The 23891-nt window shown below is 43.9% G+C and overlaps 1 protein-coding gene across 3 annotated transcripts; it reads left to right on the forward strand.

The window, feature by feature from the left end:
• The first annotated feature begins 2723 nt into the window (after positions 1–2723).
• On the forward strand, positions 2724–22280 carry sin3aa (SIN3 transcription regulator family member Aa). 3 transcript variants are annotated; one of them, XM_041939189.1, is made up of 21 exons: positions 2724–2749; positions 7818–8034; positions 8862–9044; positions 9586–9692; positions 11496–11790; positions 11915–12163; positions 12923–13075; positions 13300–13455; positions 13571–13660; positions 13838–13956; positions 14055–14265; positions 14366–14482; positions 14713–14951; positions 15464–15647; positions 15852–16428; positions 16905–17074; positions 17187–17360; positions 18624–18716; positions 19160–19254; positions 19467–19659; positions 20394–22280. In XM_041939189.1, exons 2-21 carry the CDS (start codon positions 7849–7851, stop codon positions 20622–20624), a joined length of 3822 nt encoding a protein of 1273 aa, XP_041795123.1. In that variant the 5' UTR covers positions 2724–2749; positions 7818–7848; the 3' UTR covers positions 20625–22280. The 3 variants fall into 3 exon arrangements, with proteins under 3 accessions (XP_041795123.1, XP_041795122.1, XP_041795124.1); XM_041939188.1 differs by lacking the exon at positions 2724–2749 and adding an exon at positions 5641–5786; XM_041939190.1 differs by lacking the exon at positions 2724–2749 and adding an exon at positions 5641–5786 and having other exon boundaries at positions 13574–13660.
• Positions 22281–23891: the final 1611 nt, after the last annotated feature.

The raw sequence follows: 23891 nt of genomic DNA on the forward strand, positions 1-23891 counted from the left end.
TAATTGTTAATGCTGAGTTTATGGCTTGTTCCCCCGTTCTTAAACAGCCCATAAAATCAGTTAGGGCAGGTTTAAGGAATTAGATCAGTGGGATTTTTAAGTCAACTCTGTCTAGATCGAGTATGCACCCACGCTATCAAAAAACCTGAATAAATAATAAGAAATGGAGATGCTTCTGGACAAGAGAAGTCACAAATTAGTCTGAAAACGATATAACTGTGATATACGCCACATGCTAATCACATGGAACCAAAAGCCTTTCAAAACACCAAAGGAGAGACTGCATGTTGGAAGAATTGACTCTTTTTATGCTTGAATATTTGTCTCTCTTGGTCTCCATAATCCAGATGAGCCAGGCTTTGTGTAAAGTAGTCAATGGATTTGAAGCTTTCAGCACTTCCTACATTGAATCTAACCTAAACTAAATTCAGCTCTCATTACAAGGCTTGGTAACGATTACCAGTCATTTCAACTGACAGCTGAAGGCCCAAAGCATCACTTTTATCTTAAAATACAGAGCTGGTGGTTGCAGCGCCACTCCTACGCTGCTGCTTACGCTCAACAAACGCAGTAAATTGAGTCAGACTAAGTTTACCACCACGCCAAAGTGAGCGGCGTAGGCAACCGTATCAAAAAGGGAATACCCACAAAATGATGTGAACTCCCAGTATGTTGAAACACTGCAGCCGTGATGCATGCTGGGAGCTGAACTCAGCAGGGTGTGGGTATCTCTCTCAACAATGCTTATATTTGGGGTGTGGTATGACGTCCTCCGGGCAAATTATGAACAAGATTCACTGTCTGCACATTATTCCACTTTAATATTGGTCTCATTTTACCTTGAAGCCGATAGAAGGGTTTTTTTTTTTTTTGCCTCGTAAACACTGTTTTCTCTCTGTTTAGAAACATTCATGCGTGAAATTGCTAAAAACCCTTGTATGTTTTTATCTGACAGCGTCCTCTCAGCTGAGACTTCCATCCATCGCCAGCCTTCTTCTTCACAGCGTCCCACTTGTCTCAATGGAGCTCCTTTAAAAGGGCAGCTTTCAAACGTATCCGTCGTTAAATGACAAGCCAATATTCCTGCATCTCACGTGCCACTGCATCAAATCCTACACCTGACGATATGATCACAGACTCAGCAATCACAAGAATGATTTATTTGAGATCCAGTACCCCAATCTTCCTCTGTACTGCATCGAACAAGGATGCTAGAAACAAGAAAACAAGGATTCTGGACCAAGTAGACAGAAAAAGCCTGAAAATCTTCACATTTTAACCACACAAGACTCGATTTAGTCGTTTTTAACTTCAAAGCCTTGTGCATAGCTTGTGAATTTGTCAATGCAAGATGTATTTCTATGATGAAAATCAACTATGTACAAGACTCCCTCCATCAAGCAACAGTTTTTGGAATCCGTAAGAAGATTCTGAAGGATTGTGGGTAAGTTTTCTAGCAGAATGACGCACTGTGGAGTGGAAAATGTGTGTTCAAGATCACACAGTGAGCCTCATACATAAATGACACCGCTCCATCAAGTGTGAAATTAGAGTCCTGGGGCTTGATTCAATTACTTTTCATATAAATTTAAGGTGGACGTCGGGGGCAGGGGGAGGAGCTGAGGAGAAATATTCCCTCCAGGGTCCCAGATTTTCTCCTCGTGCCGTTGTTGGGAACAATTTGAGCAAATCCAAACACACTGTTTGAGTAAAAGCTGCTTTATTCGAAGAGTGCGACGAACGTACAGACAGCTGTCACAGTGTTATGACTGACGGGCAAATGTTGATTTTAAAAAGTGTTGGAAGAGGTACTTTTATCTGCTCATGACAGGAGGCGTAGCAATATAAAAATACTTGTGCAAGTGAAAATTCTCATTTAAATGTTTGAGTAAATGGGGAAAAGTATCAAAAGTGATATTACAGGATTTCCCATTTCAAAGTGTTACATTATCTTTAATCATTATATATAATTAAATGGCAGGAAAACAATACACATCATGAATCATATATATACATACGCTGTTTGGAGTATACAGACTGGGCTTCTCTGCTACTAATCACACCAAAGTCACTCTCACTTTGTAATTGGGTTGCTTCTCTTCTTATTTCAGTCTTATATAGCCTACCTCTTATTATTAATTCCTTGCTTTCTGTATGTATCTGCACATATTTCTGCCCTTTTGCTGCTGCAACAACCAAGTTTCTCCTCTGGGGACCAGCAAAGGCTCAGTTTGTCTCATCTTTCTATCCTTATCTCCTTGGACTTTTTTCTGCTCCATTAACATGGATCTGGTCCGGGTGGAGCTCATTTATAGGCCTGTGTTTATACTCTGAGAGGTTTAATCGTAACAATGCACCACACTTCATTCCTCAAGCACGGCTTGCATGTGAAATCTTCCAACTGCAGAGTAACAGGTGACGAAAGCTGTCAAAAAATGCAGTGCAGCAAAAAAAAGCCAGTGGAGCAGAAGCATTCAAGGACAGAGCTCGATTAAATGTACTCGATTACTCCCCACCGCTCTTCCAAATCATCGTCCCTCACTGTGAAGATGTTGGGTTGAGATGACAGCCACACAGTTTGGATCAAATGGAGACACTGCTGCTGCTGCACTGATGCCTTCTCGGTTTTAGCGGGTGATATTCAAAATAAAATGACGTCGATTGTAGTGTGCGCCAATGCCAACGGAGGGGGGCGTCTCCAACTATTTTGTTACAAACACGAATCCGGAGTAAGGAGTCTTTTTCCTGGGTATGTAACAGCTGCTTAAACTAAATAATATTTACAGTATCGCTGCTTTGGCGAGTGAACGATGTTTATTTCGAATCGGAGCGCGTTTAGTGGCCGGTCGCGCCTTTTGCGCGTTTAAATGAATTGAAGCGGGGGGGCTTTTTATGGTCGTAAACGGCTACAGAATGGCCAGAAACATAACGTGGTACGCGGCCAAATCTGCAGGACGTCATTTTGTCGGCTAGTAAACAATTCCCCCCCGGCTGTGTGCTGGTGATCTGAGGCATCCCGCTGTCTGGAAGTCGAAACATTTCGTCTGCAGCGTTGTGTGAGCATGTAACGCCGATGGATCTGTAGGGGGGAGGGAGTTGTTGTGGTGAGACAGGTTAGACATTTTACTCCCGACTATTGAAGTAAACAAAGAATATGATTTGTTAAGAGCGCGGTCGTCCTCTCTGCTGGGGGAAAAAATGGGGCTGCTCGGTTGCGTTTTTGTGTCGGGGAGGGGAGGAGAGGGGGGACGCGGAGAATGGCGTGGCTCCTCCGCGCCGATGTTTCCATAAAGCGACGCCGTAGTTCCCGTTTCGTTTGACTTTGGCATTGTTTGGTAAGGGCAACTGGAGCCGCTCTCGCCGCCGGGGAAAGGGTGCAGTGTTTAGGCCTACTTTAGCGAACCGCGCCGGCGCTCGTGCGAAGCGTCAATCACCGGATGATGCGTTTTAGTGCCGTGAACCTTTTGTTTGGCGAGAGCAGCCTGCGAATACCCACGTCGACCGAGGCTGGGTGCACGGGCTGGCTGACCCTCCGCACCGCGCAGTTCGGCGCGGCGGGGATGATCTCCACTGCCCGCACTGCGTTGCTTGCATGCTTTTGCACAAAACTTGGAAAAAAAACATACTTGGTAAGCTGCTAAAACACGCATATTGTGTTTAAAAGCAGCAAAAGCAACCGTATTGTTTGTCAAATGCTGGTTTCTGTCTTGAGCAACACTAGTCTGAGCATATCTTTTGCAAGGAGGCACGCAATTATGTGGGGAAAACCAGTCGGGGTAGTGGAGCACTGTGTGTGTCTGTGTGTGTATGTGTGTGTGCTGCAGCCTACGGTCGCTGCTGAATCCTCCGCCCGGGCTGGAAGGAGGAATCCCGGGCTGGTGTTGCAGCTCCGCCTGTCGTGGGCGATGGTTTATTTTGGAAGTTCCACCTTTTTGGGATTTGTAATGACGGTTGCATGCAATGATTGGCTGAGATGTCCACAAAGAGGAGGGACACGAGTGCAAAGGCAGACTCCCTCCTACAAAGTCACGTGTTTGCAAACTCCAGGAAGTAGATCGTGCTGTAGATAGATCTCAATACATCCAATAGATCGGACACCCAAACTCTAAATCTACCCAGTGGGAATTTGCTGTAGCCTGCATGGTTAATGCGAGTTTAGTCGAAAGTGTGTGTTTTGTTCTATTGGCATGGCAAGGTGCTTTGTTGAGGAGATGAGTGTTGGAAATCACTATACACTACACACTATCACTATATGCACAGGTGTGTAATATACAGAAGGCTGGATTACCAACTGGGCAAAGTCAGCAGCTGCCCTCAAGACCAAAAAGTGTGTTCACTGTGTCCTTCAGATTTTAGTAAACATATTCCCCAAATGTTTTGGGGGGAAATGACACCACTTAAATGCAATGCATTATTACACAACCCTGTGACCCTTGTCTTGTAGGGAAACCCTGAGTCAAAATACTGATTTAATACCTGCACTAAATTGCCACAGAATAAATGACATACAAACAACATGGGGGCATGCTATATTCCAGTATGGAAGTTTGTTTTGGGAGTCTGTGCAAAATGCTACAAAGCTGCTATCTTTAGTGTACTGTGTGCACTGTACTTCATGGAAACTTGAAGGGAACTGGGGCCAACTGTAAATGTTTGTCCTAATGTCCCCTAATAGGTTAATCAGGCCATGAAAATACAGGTGTATACCCAACATAACACACACACACACACACACACAAATCACAGGTGTGGCTGTGGTTTTGCAAGTGGACAGTATTTATTCAGTATTCACTACTGAATGAAAAGAGAAACAGATATAATGAATGTCATAGCACGTGCATGTATGTTAACAGTTTGTCTTTATTTAAGGAGATTTGTGATACTATGCCAAAAATAAAATTGACTAAAGGAAAAAAAGAAGCACCTGATGCCTCAATATCACAATGATAACAGTTGCCTGACTGCAATTATTAGCTATTACTATGGTTATTATACATGGAGAGGGTGTGTTTGTATTTAAGGAGAAGGCACATTTTTTCCATTCAAGTTTTGATGTATTAAATGTACACATTTCATACACTTTTGCTCATACATATGCACCATACATAAAACAACTTTTCTATTATAGAAATACAAAAGGTCCCTCAGTAATATGTTTAAGTTGCGAAGGAGTCGTGTAGGAATTGTGCACGATACTGAACCGTCATGCCGGTCCAGTTCAAAATAAATATACGGTAAAAGAGGAATGTAAATTCTTCAACAGTCAAAAAACCTTCAAACGTGTAATTTTAAGACATGATACATTTACGGGGGTCTCACAGCACGATCACAATAAATGTTACCCTGTCCATACATGCAGTTATACAAGCGGGTCTCCTCTCGCTGCTGGCATTGTCGCGCTTCAAGTCAAAATGGGCGTGCTTGGTTGCTGTGCGATAAAGCCTTGATTGACAGTTCAGTTTCACAACCCGAGCCGTTCGCCCCGCCTTTCCGTGGTTCCTCTGAACGAATTGACCAATAACGCCAGACAATGGGCGGGACTATATCTGAAAACCCCGCCTCCATCCACAGCTAACCGAACGGAGATTGTTTTCCTCTCTAGGGGAGATTTTCACTTTGCAGCCCACAGCTTGAATTGTTTATTTTAAATCGCACGCCACTGATAAGTTGCTTTTAGCACATACGCAACATTGGTATCTTTCCCAACCAGAGGTGTAGCGGTTAACTCACAAATAACGGATTATCAAAGCATCATTGGGATCTTCAGCTTTCTATTTAGGAGAGGGGTGAGTTCAGCTGAATTCATTCACCAAGCTAACACAGCTAGCTACCTACCTACCGTTAGCAGACGTTTTAAGTAAACCGCACGGGGAATCGATGTTTCTTTGCATGTCACACACTCTTAACTAGACTAGAAATGAGTACTCTAAGAAATCGATAGCTAATGTTTGCTTCAGAAAGCCTGTTTCGGCAACAGCGAACCAGATCGCTATAATCGTTAGCTGCATGTGCTTCCCTGAACGGTGCTCGGTGTCGGGCTACTCATGTTGTTTACATTAGCTAGCAGCTAACTGGCAGCTCACAGCCCCTGACGAAAAAACAAGTTCTCGCGCAGTTAATAGAAAGAAAACGTTTTGATATGCTTTTAAGATGGGCGGGCAGCGAGACGGCTAGCAAGTTAGCTACTTTTCGTGCTTACCTGCTTGAAATTGAGTGCGATTTGCTGCACTCCTGCGCCACGCTCTAAATGGCGGGCGTGGGGAAAGCGTCGTGCTGTAACTCGAGGTCGGTGCTTGTGTTGGCAGGCCATAAAGGGGATGGTGAATCGCCGTTGTCGGCTAACGGCTGTTAGCATGTAGCGGACATTACCGTATTTGCCTCTACGTGACTATAATGTTGCTACAAGTGAAATTGAGGTATCTATAAATACAACAGCCTCGCTTTCTTTGGCCGCGGCTGCTCGGACCCAGGATTTTGTTGCTTAGCGAAAAGCTCGGTACAGCTCCGAGCGTGAATAGTGCACTAGGCGCTTCAGTTTGACAGTCATTATGTCACTTTTGCTCCATATTCGGGCTTTGAAACGTCATTTATTCCCTCCCGTCGAGATTCAAGCTTTGCCTTTCGTTAACGCCATTCATTCAGATGCTTAGGAGTTGTTGCTGTGTTGAGGAAGTTGTGAATGGCACACTGACTCCCACATTCCCACAGCACCTGTTTGTTGCATCGGTGACGTAGGCTGTCTGTATTTCATTGGCTACGGAGACTGCAAGTTTTACATTCAGTGCATGTTAACGTTTAGATGCATTTAATGCGCGCTTTGCATTATCAAATAACCTCACTTCCTTGACAGTATGAGAAAGGCATTGTGGGAAAATTGTAGTCTTTTCCTATTAGTACAGTGCAGCATTGGGCATTATTATAGAAGCATATCAGCAATCACTTATTACAGGTTATGCTGTACGAAATTGTTATGATTTGATTCAGTTTAAGGCAGAACACAAGTCTTCAGTGAATGAAACTTTATAACAGCAGCATGAAAAGTATGAGAGGCAATAGTCCTGCTGTCATTTATGAGTCTTTCCCTTTTGCAAAAACAAACTTAAGAAGTTAATTACACAAAAATACAACAGAGGAGGAATAAAAGTTGTATATTGTTCTTTCGTACTTTTTCCCAAATATCTCCTCCAATCTGCTCGCACACCAACACAGTTTCCTCGTCTCATAATGTTGCTCCGCCGTCTTCACCGGTGTTGTTGCTGCTCTTTAATGTATGCAGCAGATCCACACACCTCTTATACAGTATACAGTTCTGGGCTAGGCACTGTTGGAGAAGCTCAGAACACCAGTAGGTTTAAACAAAATTGAAATAAGACGCTTGAAGTCGGTCTGCAATGATGCACAGTGCGCACTAACTTAATCTTCTGTTGGTGTAATTTTGGTGTGGTTCCCAAAAAAAAAGAAGAAGAAAATCACCCCAGTAGTATAACACAAAGTAAAACTGACATGCACTATCACAGGCTAGTAAATCAATACAAGTAGTTGACCTCTGTAAATCCTCAGGCGTCTTTTCTGTTCACTAAAAGCATTGGATGCTTCATTGGCTATATGGTCAGACCGTGCAGTAATTTTCTTCCAACGTCAAACATCAGAAGTGGCTAGCTGGCACTGTGTGTATCCATAAATTCACAGTTGAAGTAAAGTAAAATGATTGCCATATGTTCATCAGCAAATTATTGAATGAAATCAGGAGGCTCATTTAATGCATTCTGATAACGTGACGGAGATCTGACAGTGTGAAATATGCTCTTCTTTCCCAGGTCTCTCAGCTCTTACGAGTATGAGTTCATAATGAAGCGGCGACTGGAGGATCAGGAAACGGTTTTTGTGCCCCAGCAGCGGCGCCTCGCTGGCAACGCAGAGGCTTTCCAGCATCGTGTCCTGGCCCCTGCTCCAGCCCCAGCTGTGTATGAGGCCGTGTCTGACAACATGCAGCCCACAGCAGGCGTCCAGTACTCCGTCCCCCAGGGATACCAGGTATACTCCGCTTTCCCACTGCAGATTTGTTTTTTAGCTTGCTGTGTTTTGGAGTTCAAAGTGGGTCAAATGCAGCAGTCTTAAGTCACTTGTCACTCGTAACCCAAGCTGTCATTTTAACCGCTGTCAGTTTGTGGTGCCTGACAGATTTAAGGACTGAACTTGTCTTCGTAATCCGTCTGCATGTCTCACTTTCTCTGAAGTTAAATTGCTGTGCACTCATTGTGTGGTGATTTCAGTCAGGGGTGAGCCACATCATATCGTTCATGATAATATCAGCACATTTTTAAACAGGATTTAAAAGAAAATTCACATTATGATAATGGCGGCATTTGAAGTTGTTGACATAATGACGTCATGCCGTTACGCTCAACAACACGGCAGCGCGGCTGAAAGCAAAAGTAGTAATGCTACTGGTTCCATGTATGGCTACAAAAGATCAGATGTGCAACAAACTACACAGCAATGTGCAAGAAGACTAACGGGGCAACACTTCAGACACAACACAGAGGCGGCTGGTTGAGTAGAAGGAGAACTGACAGATCATTTTTGTTTAGTTTTCATGGAGCATAGAAAACTATAACACTTATTTTGTTGCAATTTTATATTGTTGAAATTGACATTCAATTTTTTTCATAATTTTATCATTTGGACAAGAATATCATTATGTGCAGAAATACCCTGAAATATCTTGATATTATATTAGGGGCATGTCGTCCACCCCTAATTTAAATGATTCTTCTTTTGATGACAAGGTCACGGTGCTTGCCATCAGAAGTCATTCTTCAAGAGTTTACTATTTGACATCAATGTCTCTGCTTTCCCAGGTTCCCGCCGTGGCCCAGAACAGTGGGGGGCATGGGCACACTCCAAGCCCAGCCGTCCACGGCGGGTCCCACCACCACAGCCCGGCAGTCCAGTCCCATGGGCCCTCAGGGATGTCAGGGCACAGCCATACAGCTGCTCCTCAGGCCTCTGCACAGGGCCAGCAGCAGTTTCAGAGGCTCAAGGTTAGTCTGCAGGTTTTATTTTGACGGTTTCTGACTGTTGAAAACAATTCTGAGGTTCTCACTGCTGTCAAATCCCTCCTAAAACCTGCAAATGTCAAGGAGATTTCCTACCAAAGAAGTTAAAAATTAGATTTACGGACATTATAAGATGTCTTAGCAAAATTTGTGTATTTTTTAGCCCACTGGCTGTTTAGATGATTAGTTGGTTGCTGGTAGTTTGAGCACATTTTCTGTTCAAGTACACTCTAATCACAAAAAGTCTGACTTTCCCCTGCAATGATAGTTGTATCTAGCCATGAAGATGTTTCATTATGGTTCACAGGGAAAGTGACCTGTGTTAAATTTTGATGCATTTACTGCTTTATTCACAGTGTCTCCTAACGCGATGGTGGGTAAATAGCCATTGTTGATGCCTAAGATATCGTTCTTTTCCCCTTTGGCGTTTAATATCGGAATCAGGGCAGTGCTGCCAAAAATGAATGCAGAAGAAAAACAGATTGGCAGATTGATGAAATTGACTTTCCTCTTCTTTGTCCCTAAGGTGGAAGATGCTTTGTCCTACTTGGACCAAGTGAAACTGCAGTTTGGCAACCAGCCTCAGGTCTACAATGACTTTCTGGATATAATGAAAGAGTTTAAGTCTCAAAGGTGAGGCCACTGTTTGATTTTACACAAAGATATTCTGAGCTATTTGGATGCAGTTCAAAATGTACATTGTACGAGTTCTTCCTCTTTCAGTCATGCCTTGGACAACAGTGTCACGGGATAAATAGTTTGCACAATGCTGTACTACTACTAATGATAATAATAACACTAAAAATGAACTTGTTTGCAACTTGCAGAAGTTAAAAGATTAACTAATTAGAAACTAATATTGTGTTTACACCAAGCCAAACAAATCTCATTCAGATTTTTTTTTTTTTTTGCAAGATACAATGTTATTTAACCAGCAGGATTCCTACAGTTTCCAAACAATATGTTCACAAGTTTTTGAGTATTCTTTGAATCCTGGAAAAATCATTATATATTTTTTCTTCCTCCATAAAAATATGTAATATATTTTCACTGTTCCCATTTGTTCAAAACGACCGGCCTGTTATCCCCCATCACAGATGGCAGCTAAAAGTTGGCATTTGTTCAGAACAATTTAAATGGGAGGAGCTGCTCTTTGATAAAAACTCTTAATGCCCCGCATTGTTGCCAGCCTTTGAATGCAGTCTGAAGGACATCCCAGGTGTAGCAGGATGACACTTCACACGAGACAGTTGTAGTCGCATTTGTCAGATTGGGGGAATAACAAGGCTGAAATTGTGACTAAACTGTTGAGACGCAGCAGAGAAATGTAAATTTATTTATTCTTCAAGTGGAAACAGAAGTTAGAATGACCTGATAGCTTTACTTAAAGACTTCACATTAAAGCACTAGTTACTCCTCCACAACAGTTATGTTCCTTAGTTATTCAGCAGCTAATAGCATTATCTTGCCATTTTGTGAATGCATTTATTTGTTGCGTAGTTTTTCTCAGACAGCATGATAACCAGAAGCTATGCATTGGTTTGTGCAAGTTTTGAGAATTTCATCCAAATTTTAGTCATCTTAGTTGTGTTAATGTAGTCGAACATCTGAATCCATAATAAGTGATGTACTAATATTTACATGCAGAGGCTCCGTAGCTGCATAGATGGTCCCACCATAGACTGTTTACAAAGATGGACGACATGTATCCACTTCCTCCCAATGTACAAAAATGAATCCAAAATATCGGACATGGGCGCTGGCGACATCTTTTGGGCGCAGTCTGCCCAGCAGTGATCAAGGGTTTGAGCCATGATATTGAGGTTGCCTCCATACACCCGCCCGACTCAAGTGTGAGCAATGTTCTGCTGTCAATCATGATATCACACCAGTAATGGAAACCATCGGTGGGGAAACTTTTATTTTATGTGTAGTTTTTAGTTTGGCCCATGTCCTATCTGCTGACATGGAGGGGGGTAGAGTTTATGACCTATACTGCAGCCAGCCACTAGGGGGCAAATGACATGTTTTGGCTTGATTTTTAGGAGCTTTCATGTGTCTTTATATGCAGCCAGTGGGTCCCACCATAGCTGGCATGCACTTCCTGAAAAATGTAACTCTTCGTTTGAACTTTGTTGGACTGGAGGATTGGTTTGCTTTGATGGCTTGTGTTTTTTTCCTACGTGTACAAGGTACTCAAGTTTGATACAGTAGAAAGTGAACAAAATATAGATATGACAATCAACTGTGGGCGTAATTGCACCTTGTTTTATCTTTTAATTAATGGTGTTACTAGCATTCATATAGCTATTGTTGTAGGAGTAGTAAAAGGGTTTGCTTGAGTGTGTGACTGTGTTCTGTTTTAATGCAAATGACAGAAGTGATTGACAAGACAACAGCAGGGAGGATTTGAACTGTCTGTTTTTGTTTTGCCAGTATTGACACCCCTGGGGTCATCAGCAGAGTCTCACAGCTCTTCAAGGGTCACCCAGACCTCATCATGGGCTTCAACACCTTCCTGCCACCCGGCTACAAGATCGAGGTCCAGACCAACGACCTGGTCAACGTGACCACGCCCGGGCAGATCCACCACATCACCCCGCATGGCATTTCAGTCCAGAACATCCCCATAACTGGAGCAGCTACCCAGCATCCGGCTCAGCTCCCTCCTGCTGCAACCACCACCGCTCCGCCCCTTCTGACGCAGCCCACCCCTGCCAAGATGAGCAAGGTGATTAATTCAGAGTGGGACGTGACCGTCTCCAGAGTCCTCCTCAAGTTAAAAAATGCAGTGTTTTGTGGTGCAGCATCTGGTTAAAAACCCTAAAACCCTCAATCTTGTTGGTCTCTCCCAGCCTCTTCAGCCCCAGGCGTTGACACCGAGCAGTCAGAGCAATCCGTCCATCCCTGCCTACACCTCTCCTCGCTCCCCGCCCATGCAGCTCCACCCGCCACTCAGCGGGACCCCCACTGGGCCACCCATTCAGAACAACCAGCCTGTGGAGTTCAACCACGCCATCAACTACGTCAACAAAATCAAGAACCGCTTCCAGGGCCAGCCCGACATCTACAAAGCCTTCCTGGAGATCCTCCACACGTACCAGGTCAGTGGCCGCAGCTGAAACTTTCGTGATAATTTGGAATTAAACGCTGTTGTGGCTTCAAAGGTCAAATGCTCGCTTTGCTATGTCAGAGCTAACCGGCCTTGACTACCTAGAGGCTGTGGGGGAGTGACAGTCGCTGTTTATCACAGTTAACGTTGCTGTTCATCTGCCCTAATTATCTCGCTAAGTTTTGAATGCGCCACAGTTCTCGGCAGGCTCACGTTGTGTTTACTGCCACAGAAGAGGAATAAATCTCATTCATGTACGACACCAGTTTTCCTCCACTGTTTATCTGCTGATGCTAACACTACGAGCGGCTCTGCGTGAGAGAGCCTGGAGCCACGATCAACCAGTTTCCTGCTATTTATACTTGGCACAGCAGCTGACGCCCAAAGCAGACCTCTGAATCTTGTCTATTTCGTCACGGTTAGGAAGGAGCGAGGAAATTCAGCACCACTGAACTTTAAAATACAAGTTGAATTTGAGCAGAAGAAGCCATTTTTACTCAGAATGTGTGGATTATTGGAAAAATCATCTGTATTAACATCACATGCCAACAACAACAAACTTGATTATATTTACAATGCAGACTTGTTCTTGTGGAGCTCTTTTTGTTGCTTTTTAAGTGACCTTTAGTAACATAAGCTTGTCCAAAGTGAGCTTAACTACTACGACGACGACTACTTTGTAGCCTCTCATATTAGTCATGGTTTCAGTAGCAGTGACTTGACAGCAAACTTGTGTTTTCGTCCACTACAGAAGGAGCAGCGTAATGCTAAAGAGGCTGGTGGGAACTACACACCGGCTCTGACGGAGCAGGAGGTGTATGCTCAGGTGGCTAGACTCTTCAAGAACCAAGAGGACCTGCTCTCAGAGTTTGGACAATTTCTCCCTGACGCCAACAGTTCAGTGGTGAGCAGAGTCATGATATTAAGTAGAGCCTTCTCTTTGCTTTAGTGCAGATGTACTTGAAGTATGGAGTAAAAGTACTTTTTTCAAAACTACATCACAGTTCAACTGTCGACGCTGTTCCTGACAGTGACCTGTTAGAATAATACCATTGTATCTGTAGTTCTGGAGGAGTGGGAGACTGTTCATGTAGCCTCGTCTTAGTCAGTGTTGTGTCTTCCTCATAGCTGTTAAGTAAGACCACAGCTGAGAAGGCAGAGTCTGTACGGAACGACCACGGCGGCACTGCCAAAAAGCTGCAGCTCAACAACAAACAGAGACCCAACCAGAACGGCTGCCAGATCCGTCGTCATCCAACCCCGGGGGCCACACCCCCTGTCAAGGTACATGCACGCACCTGTTTGCTTATTATGTGTTTGAGTCACGTCTGCCGCTGTTGGATCGTTTTTATAATTGTTGTACCCCTGTCTTCTCACTGCTGTGTTGGTCATGCTACAGAAGAAGCCCAAATTACTGAATTTGAAAGATTCCTCGGTGGCAGAGGCCAGCAAGCATGGAGTCGGGACAGAATCTCTGTTCTTTGAGAAGGTGAGTTTTTATCTTTGTGTGTGCGCAGAAGCTCAGTTAGACTGAAGTCTTTTGGTCATTCTAAATTAAGAACTGATGTCTTGCCAAGTAAAAGAAAGGTTAAATAATGCAGAAAGTAAATTGTATGTACCTCCACTGGGCTCTGTCACAAACCGTTCTTACTCCTTCTCACCACAGGTGCGCAAAGCCTTGCGAAGTGCAGAGGCTTACGACAACTTCTTGCGGTGTCTGGTCATCTTTAATCAGGAGGTGATCTCCAGGGCTGAGCTAGTGCAGCTGGTGCTGCCCTTTCTGGGGTGAGTACTCAGTCGCGTCACCTGGCAAATATTACTGTGTTTTTTAATAGTATAATATGTATATCATACATAATTTTTCACTTAATTGTGTTAAACAGAAAATTCCCCGAGCTGTTCAACTGGTTTAAAAACTTCCTGGGATATCGGGAAATGTCCCACATCGAAACATACCCTAAAGAACGGGCCACCGAGGGCATCGCCATGGAGATTGATTATGCTTCCTGTAAGAGGTTAGGCTCCAGTTACAGAGCCCTGCCCAAAAGCTACCAGCAGCCCAAGTGCACCGGCAGAACTCCACTTTGTAAAGAGGTAAGAGTGGGAAAAACTAAGGGTAGACACCAAAAAGAACTGCATTTTTATAAGACCGTGCACTTAAAGACGACGCATTATTTGTTTCTACGGTGTCCAGGTCTTAAATGACACCTGGGTCTCCTTCCCCTCCTGGTCTGAGGACTCCACGTTTGTCAGCTCCAAGAAGACTCAGTACGAGGAGCATATCTACAGATGTGAGGACGAACGCTTTGAGGTGAGCAGGAATATTAAACATTTACGCCGCGTCTGTGGAGGTCACCACAGGGACGACATGCCTGGATGAGCCAGGAGATGTTACATTTTTCCTTTTTCAGGATTTCTTTCTTTCTCGTCATTGTCCTCAAACATCTAAACAAACGAAAGATGCAGCACGAGCTTTTTAACTGACAATAAAGGGCACACACAGCAATGGATATTAAAACCACTGTGTTTTCTTGCCCACAGTTGGATGTAGTGCTGGAGACCAACCTGGCCACCATCAGAGTCCTGGAGACGGTACAGCGGAAGCTGTCCCGCATGTCTGCGGAGGAGCAGGCCAAGTTCCGCTTGGACAACACACTGGGCGGCTCCTCGGAGGTCGTGCACCGCAAGGCCATCCAGAGGATATACGGAGACAAGGCGCCCGACATCATCGACGGCCTGAAGAAGAACCCTGCTGTTTCTGTCCCCATCGTGTTAAAGAGGTGGGAGTCAAACCAGCTCCTGAATGATGTTATCTGTCACCTCACATGCTTTTATTTGCTTTAGAATCAGTCGATCTGTGGAATTTATGGTTTGATGATGTAGTTTTCTCAGTAAGGTGCACAAATGTGTGGCATTCACAAGCTCTCAGTTTACACAGTGCAGTAAATGTGTGTACAGCAGTTTCTTCTGGGCCCAGACTGAAGTTATGAACCACAGCCGAGAAACCCTGTAGTCCACACAGGGGAGGAAAAGAAAATATGATGTTGGATTGGTGCCTTTATATACTACGTTCTCTATTTCTGCTCCAAATTTAATACTCCTGCCTGAAATGCATCATGTTGCAGCAGATGTTTGAGTCTTGTTGTGATGATGCAAAGTTATGAAAGTGACAGACACCTTTGCTGTAGTTTGAGTGTAAAAGTTGAAGATGTTTAGTTTACAATGTCACCCCAGAGGTTTTGTGTGTATATGTGTGTGCATTCCTTGACTTTTCCCTTTGTTTTATAACCAGGTTAAAGACCAAGGAGGAAGAGTGGCGGGAAGCCCAGCGAGGCTTCAACAAGATCTGGAGGGAGCAGAACGAGAAGTATTACCTCAAGTCTCTCGACCATCAAGGCATCAACTTCAAACAGAATGACACCAAAGTGCTTCGATCCAAGTCCCTGCTGAACGAAATCGAAAGCATTTATGATGAGGTACATTTCTTCTGTAGCTCAGTAAATATTACCTGACCTGAATTTACCAAATGCAAATGTTTTACTGTTTTAATGTCGTGTTTTTATAGAGCATAAACTGCTTTAGGAAACTGCATCAAATAGGAATAAACAGGAGACTGTAGAACCACACCCTCCATTTCTGTGCATCCAAAATGCTAACATTAAATTGTTCTTGCTATGCAGCGCCAGGAGCAGGCATCTGAGGAGAACGCCACTCCACCCACAGGCCCCCACCTGACGCTGGCGTACGAGGACAGCCAGATCCTGGAGGACGCAGCGGCGCTCATCATCCACCACGTCAAGCGGCAGACCAGCATCCAGAAGGAGGACAAGTACAAGATCAAGCAGATCATCTACCACTTCATCCCCGACATGTTGTTCTCCCAGCGGGGCGAGCTCTCCGACGTGGAGGAGGAGGAGGAGGAAGAGGAGATGGATCTGGAGGAAGGCGCTTCCAAAAAGCACAACGGCGTCCCCGGCAGCGGGAGCCCCTCCAAGTCCAAGCTGCTGTTCAGCAACACGGCGGCGCAGAAGCTGCGCGGCTGCGACGACGCCTACAACCTCTTCTACGTCAACAACAACTGGTACATCTTCCTGCGACTGCACCAGACGTTGTGCTCGCGGCTGCTGCGGCTGTACGGGCAGGCGGAGCGGCAGATGGAGGAAGAGGTCAGAGAACGAGACTGGGAGAGGGAAGTCCTGGGGCTGAAGAAGGAGAAGAACGACAATCCAGCCGTCCAGCTGAGACTGAAAGAGCCCAGTGAGTAACAGACAGAGCCGCACATGTTTCCTGTGTTGTTGATTAAACCACACTGCTTATTTGTTTCTTTCTATGAACGATAAATCTTCTGTTTCTGATGACTTTTTGTCACATTCCTGCTCTCTGACACATAATTCACATTCCTCTTTTTCCTAGAGAGACTCGGAGAAGTATTTAAAAAATGTCTGTAGGCTTATTGCAAACAATGGACATGGCAAAAGAAGGGCATGAATGTTTTTAAATGCGAGTAAGCAGAAATTGACAAAAGAAAAAGCGAGTAAAGAAAGCTAAAAGTGGATGAAAGCACAAACACTTGCTGTGTGTTGAACCGGGGAATCGTTCACATTTGGAAAATGAACCTGCTGCCAAAATGAGCTGCGCTTGCCAAAGATGATTGATCTGAAGTGCCGCCAGCCTTTCTGTCATGTGCTCAACCACTCAGCCATCTGATGTTTGATCATATTCCTTCTCTCCAGTGGACATCGAGGTGGAAGATTACTACTCAGCCTTCTTGGAGATGGTCAGGAATTTGCTGGATGGAAACATGGAGGCGTCTCAGTACGAGGACTCGCTGAGGGAAATGTTCACCATTCACGCTTACATCGCCTTCACAATGGACAAGCTCATCCAAAGCATCGTCCGGCAGGTGAGCGTCTCTTTGTCCTCGCGCCCCCACCTTTCTGGCAGCACCCTGAGAGTAACTCTGACACAACAAATAGGTGTTTTCCACGTTAACACAGTCCCTTCTCTCCCTGCAGCTCCAGCACATCGTGAGTGATGAGATCTGCGTCCAAGTAACGGACCTCTACCTCTCGGAGAGCGCTAACAGTGCCAGCGGAGGAACCATGTCCACCCAGCCTTCACGGAGCTCCGCAGAGGCCATCTACCAGCGGAAAGCCGAGCAGCTCATGTCAGACGAGAACTGCTTCAAGGTAAATGCAAGATTTCCTGCACTCACTGGAAAACCCCAGAGATGGTGGATTGAAAATATGGAAATGAGTTCTTAAAATGACAAATTTTCCTCAAGGCTGCAGGAGTGGTTGCTGTAATTAATCCAGATATGGAAGTGTTGTTTCTGCAGAGAGGAACATCCCACCCTTACCAGCTGAGAGCATGATTTCTCACATTGTTTTTTTTTATTTAAATTCTGTTCTCGGGTGTGTTCACAAGCAATAAATCTTCCCCGTGCTTCTCCACATTCGGACAAAGTATGAGCGAAATGCACGCAGCGCTGTGCATAACGCTGTGTTAGGAGAAAGCTGTATTTGTGATTTTGTTTTGAGACAAAGGTGACAAAGGCTCGCACAGTTTGAGCTCACACCTTTCACGTGCCGTGCGCTTGTTAAAAAAAAAAAAAAATCATGATTTGGCAGACGAAATTGTTTCCAGGGGATTTCAGTTTTATAACAAGCTGGAACAGAAAGATGAAAAGCAAAGGGTCAGAAAAAGAGAAAGGGGCACAGAGCCTGATAGAAAAACTGAAGGAAAAGAGTCTTCCAATGTGACCAGTGAACAGATACCAATAAGATAACAATTAAATTAATGAAATGAAATCCAATCAAAAGAGGAGTATCCCATTTGTCCTGTGTAGTGATAATGTATGGTATTGTGCGTTTGAGTTTGATAAGCAGGGAAAAGTCTTTTCAGTCTGTCAGATCTTTTTCGGCATCCATAAAGAGACTAAAATGAGGTGTAAAAACTTTATAAATCAGCCTGGTGATGTGCTGTCTGCAGCTTACCAATGATTATAACATGATATAATTTTTTTGGTTGCTTGCTCTCATGTAGCACTGGCAGTGTGTAAAGCAGCTTAAGGCCACCTGCCATCCACAATAGTGGGTGACCCACTTTGAAAGTTAAATTTTACAGTTGATAACCGGCCCGTTTCACACACATTTCTCCAGCTTTGTCAAAAAAGAAATACAGAAATGACAGATGCAATCTGGAAAATGACAATTTAAAGCAAAATCATCCCTCAGTGACAGTTTAAAAACGATGACATCAGGCAGTTATGTGCACTTTAGACGAGACCTTTTCACAAGATACAGCCTCAGAATATACATGTTTTTATGTTGTTCTGTTTTTTTTATCAATTACCAAAGTTGTTCTGTTTTTTTTTTTTATCATGTTTACATTTATTAAACACTTAGAAGAAGAACGAGTCGAATAACTGATCACCCGTGTCACCTTCTCAGGTGATGTTTCTGAGGAACCGAGGGCAGGTGCAGCTCACGGTGGAGCTGCTCGACACGGAGGAGGAGAACTCAGACGAGCCCATGGAGGCCGAGGTAGGAAGCTGTTAAACCCACTCATAGACTGTCGGCTTTAAAGTTTGGCCTGCGAGCAGAGAGTTTGGACAAACGCAGGAAAATAACTTTTGGATTCACAAGCCAGTTTGGATTTTTAAGTAAAGCCTCTGTGATGGCTGGAAACTGCCAAAATTAGTCTTAAATTCCCACACTGATGTTGAGTGACAGCGAAAGATTTGCACTTCTTATTTGGCTCCTTCTTGCATATTAAAATTTAGATCTTTGAGTAGTATCTTGATATTATATGAGAGAACTCTACACAGCAAATAACTGCTAATAAAAGCTGTCATTCTTGCATTTTTCTTTAGTAAGAGCCCACTTTTCCAGCTGGAGTGTAAATACCACTAAGGACCAATGGTGTTAGAAGTAATGTTTATAATCTGTGTCTGAAAATGACTTTTTAACTTGTTTTTTGTTTGCAGCGCTGGTCTGATTATGTTGGACGCTACTTAAACCCAGATTCCACCACACCTGAGCTGAGGGAGCACCTCGCTCAGAAGCCAGTTTTTCTTCCAAGGTGAGTTGTCAGCTTTGCAAATTTTTAATTTATGAACGTAGTTTCATTTCATTTTGCTCAGAAAAAAATAGGGCGAGCGAGTATCTTGTTCATTAATCTCGTCCTCTGAAAGTCAAATGCGCAAGTCGAACGCGAGTCCTTTGAGTGAATTAACTCCGATCGATTCCTGCCGGGGCTCCTCGGTCACTCTCCGTCTCTGCTCTCGTAACCAGGAATCTGAGACGCATCAGGAAGTACCAGAAGGGCCGAGAGCAGCTGGACAAAGAGGCCTGCGAGGGTGGGAAGAAATCCTTGGAAAAGGAGAAAATGGAGTGCATGTTCAAACTCAACTCTTACAAGATGGTTTATGTCTTTAAGTCTGAGGATTACATGTACCGACGCACCGCCCTGCTGCGAGCTCACCAGGTATTCACTGTTTTCCTGCTGTTTTTATTATGACGTCGTACCTCACTGGCTTCCAGAGGATGTACTCAGTAACTATAACAGATGGATTTCTTCTTCACTCCCTGTGTTTACTGTGTTTAAGGTTTGGAGACACAGTCATTTCTCTGAGGTTGTAGTTCGATTTTTACCTTTATTGAAAATTCAATTCACAGTTAAAAATGCATTCAGCAAAGCTTTGAAAAGGCGAAAAACTTTTGCAGCCGTAGCTTTTTTTATACAGATCTAATTACTGCAACGTTATGCAAAAGTCATATTATGGTTTTGAAACATGGAAACTCAATAAATTAAAATCCAGCATTAAACCTGAACATCACAGTGGTTCACAGGCAGACATTCACTGCAAATCTTTACTATTTACAGCTGGAGCCAGCGGTCGGTTAGCTTAGCTTTGCATAAAGTGGCTGTTTACCATTATAGATAAGGGAGTGACATTAATCTTTTCATCAAATTTGTGACAGAAAAGGTGATTTAAATGTATTTCCCAAAATGTCAGAGTTTTCCTTTTAAGTTTAGAACAAACTAGGCCTCCGTAAGCACTGTTTAAGGGCTAACAGCCTCATCGAGGGGTGTGAAATACTGTTCAGTTGCAAAATCAGTTGAATGTTGCTAATCATCTCTAGACGCTTGAGAGTCACGCATCCTCTTGTGCCGTATGGAGTTGTAATGATCTGCGTTTCCATGCCGTTTTTCCTCAGTCACACGAGAGGGTGAGCACACGGCTGCACAAGCGCTTCCAGGCCTGGGTGGACGCGTGGGTGAAGGAGCACGTCACCCGCGACATGAACGCCGAGACCAACAAGTGGCTGATGGGCGAAGGACGCGAGGGCCTATTACCCTGCGCCACCACCCGCCAGCCGGAAGTCCTTCACTTCATGAACATCAACAAGTACCGAGTCAAGTACGGCTCACCCAGCAAGGCGCCGTAGCTGAGGAGAACCGGGAGAGAGACTGATTTCTCGGGGTGTTTGGTCTAAAGTCAAACAGGTCAGGAGTAGAGGTAGGGACGAGGGCTTATTAATGCGTTTTTAAGGCCGACATGGGAGCACAATTAAGCTAGCTACCGTGTATGTTGCACCCGGGGCGGCAGGATTACTGATTTTACCAGCGTTTTTAGCTGGGCCCATTTTTTCACAGGGCCTCCGGTGCCAAAACTTAGGAATCGTCATGATCCAGTCGCAGACCTGAGCTCTCACCCCCCCCACCTCGGAGCCACTTCTCATACAAACGTCCCTGAGCCTTTTCGACGGGGCTTAGCGATAGAAACGGTGAGCCTGCGAGATTTAAGAGTGGTGCTTTTTGTACTTTATCACAACTGAGCTTCAGTTTAGCTTTTGACCGTTTCGTCTGAAGCCATCAGAGTCAGAGTCACCAATCGTACAGGGAATCCTTTATGATAACGTTATTCTGCAGTATCCATGGAGAACAATATGGTGGACAAGTGCACTTATTTAGAAGGAGGAAAATGTCATTTCAAACGTTTTGTTTCCCAGATTGAAGGTTCGGAGGGAGCACAAACGGCGTCTGAGAGATCTGGTTCAGACATTCCTGCGTTCAGGCCAAATCACGATCATGTTCCTATCACGAGAAGAGGGTTACGTTACCTTTTCCAAAACACACGGCAGCATTATTAGAAACTGTGCCTGAGCCCCAAACAGTATTGTCGGGTTAACATCAAAAAGCACTGTTGCGTTTATGTAAAAAAAAAGGAAAAAAAGACAAAAAAATTAGCCTCACAACACTGTTTGGTCTCAGACTGTAAAATTGTATAGCTTGTGAATGTCAGATACTGACATGAATTCCAGTGTATGTGTTGTGTATATATATTATATATAGTTCTATTAACACAAATGATCCTCGCCGCCCTGGAAGTCAACCTTTTTTAAACTGCCCTCCGCCAATACACCAGCTTCCACACACACACAAACACACACACACACACTTACACACACGTCTCATTGTGGGAGGACTGTCCACATGCCGCTCACATTGTAAATACACTGTATATAGTCTCAGACTTTTTATGACAGATCTGTGTTGTTGTGCTAGTAATACTTTCCAAGCTTACTGTGGACTTTAGTGATAAATGGCTAAAGTTAGTATGTATATGAAAAAGACAAATGCAAGACCATTTATTACAGTTTTTACCAAAGGGAGTTGATTATAAAATTAGCTGTTTTCCCCCTTTGTGTGTTCCTTTCTGTCTTTTCTTTTTAATTTCTGTAGTAAAACCACGTGGAAAGGTAGAAATGTATCCAGGTCTTTCAGTTTTTATGTATGAAAAATAACTTCTTCTTCTTTTTTTTTTTCTGAATGTGACATTTGGTTGGTAAAAATCACTGCCCCCCCTTTGACAAGCGACACCGTCCGTGGTGATGGTGGGACTCATTTCAAAGTTCAGTCTTCAGACGAATGGACTCCACAACGGTCTCACCTTGTGATGCACGCTTCCCTCCCTGGATAGATTTCTGCTGCAAACATCACCCCCACACAATATGTATTTTTGATAATGGAAGAAGTCACACGAGCATGTCCTTAGTCCCTTTATTTAGACATTATTTAAAGTAATAATAAAAACATTTGTAGCCTATGGAGCCCTTTGTTGAGTTGTTGAGTCTTTTTTTTTTTTTTTTTTTCAGCTTCGTTTATGTTCTGCTAAGATGAACAGTTTTGTATTTATTGGTTCTCAAGACTTTAAGAAGCAAATAGGCCTCGATCATATCCAATTAGTCACATAGATTAATTATAATCTGTCCGTGCAGTTTGAGAAGTAATAGCTCGCAGATTGATTCCCACAGAAGAACAACACAGTTCTTACGAGTATACCAGCGCCAGCTCAAAACCCCGTCCTCTATGTATGTACACAGTATATTCATTGTATGTTGTACTTACTGTGCAAAATCTTGTATTTTCTTTTTATGAAAAGCTTAAAGCTGTGAACCTGCACTCCTTTAAAGTCAGCTTCTTGAAAAAGGCAGTAGAAGATATTTATCTCATTTACAAACTCTTAAATATCTGAGTGGAGGCTGTACACCCGTCCAAACTGAGAGGGTTCAACAGTGGACTGTGCTGCAGGAGCTTCAGTTAGCACAATCAGATCTGTGGCTAGCACGAGCTAACACTCACTACTGAAGCTGCAGTACCTAACGATATTATTCTATCATTAAGAATTGTGCTTTTATGCTGCTGGGAAGCACTGGAAAGAAGGTGACTAGATATTAAATCTAGGCCCCATTTGTTTTCCACCATACATCAATACTTTGGGCAACGTGACCATGAAGCTAGCATGGAATTACATCCTATGTGAGCATGCACCTCCATCAAGTGACGTGTTCCCTTCAAATCCTGCAGAGGGAGCTCTCCGACTGTCCACCAACATGAAGCGCTCCAGCTCACACCAGATGGATTGTTTTGACATGAATATTAAGCTTTCTTGAAGATGAACTGAATGCACTCGGGAACTTGACTCTATTACAACTTTATGGTGTTAATTTGCAGGTTATTAATCAGCTGATTATTGCGTCGACTTTCCAACGTCATCGTCACTGAAGATTCTCTGGCTTCGGCAAACAGCAAATCCCCACGTTTAAAAAGAAGAAACCAGTAGCTGTTGTCATTTTTGCTTGATAATCAACAAATCATTTCCTTGACTTTGGTGATCATTTCAACAAAAAATGATATTTAATATTTCCTGCTAAGATTTTCATCAGTGGCAACAGGCAAAATTAGCTTCTGGACAGTTTTTACAAACGCAGTCCAGGACCAGGACTAGAAATGTGATGACAGAGCCACATGACCTGAAAATGGCCCCTCTTTCCTCTTCAAGACTGCGTCCATTTTCACTGGTTGAGAAACTGCCAACTCTGGTAGCACTGGTTAGCATCTTAACACAGCATACTTCTTTCCTTTTAGCCACTCAATAATCACACATGAGCCGATAAGGCTGATATTCATCAAACGTTTGCTATGTGGAAGATATATGGAAGACATCTCTTGGCAGATTTGTGTGAATGTGATGAAGGACGAACAAACTGTGATGCAAAAAGTGAATTCCACTGGGAAAACGTCCGGACTCCGCCCGGCCTGCATGGACGGTCCCCACGCACTGTGCAAATGAGGGCGGACGGCAGAAGTGAGGCCGAACATGTGCTAGAACTCCACCTGAGCGACACCACCTGCAGCATTCAGACCCTTAA

Source organism: Chelmon rostratus, chromosome 6, assembly GCF_017976325.1.
Source record: "Chelmon rostratus isolate fCheRos1 chromosome 6, fCheRos1.pri, whole genome shotgun sequence".
NCBI classification, from domain to species: domain Eukaryota; kingdom Metazoa; phylum Chordata; class Actinopteri; order Chaetodontiformes; family Chaetodontidae; genus Chelmon; species Chelmon rostratus.

What these genes read in the sequence shown, in the direction of transcription:
- sin3aa (XM_041939189.1), top strand. Translation starts at nt 7,849, where the DNA reads ATGAAGCGGCGACTGGAGGATCAGGAAACGGTTTTTGTGCCCCAGCAG. An exon ending in CTGACGCCAACAGTTCAGTG is followed by an intron (nt 13,076 to 13,299) that starts GTGAGCAGAGTC and finishes TCTTCCTCATAG; the next exon opens with CTGTTAAGTAAGACCACAGC. An exon ending in GTCCCCATCGTGTTAAAGAG is followed by an intron (nt 14,952 to 15,463) that starts GTGGGAGTCAAA and finishes TTTTATAACCAG; the next exon opens with GTTAAAGACCAAGGAGGAAG.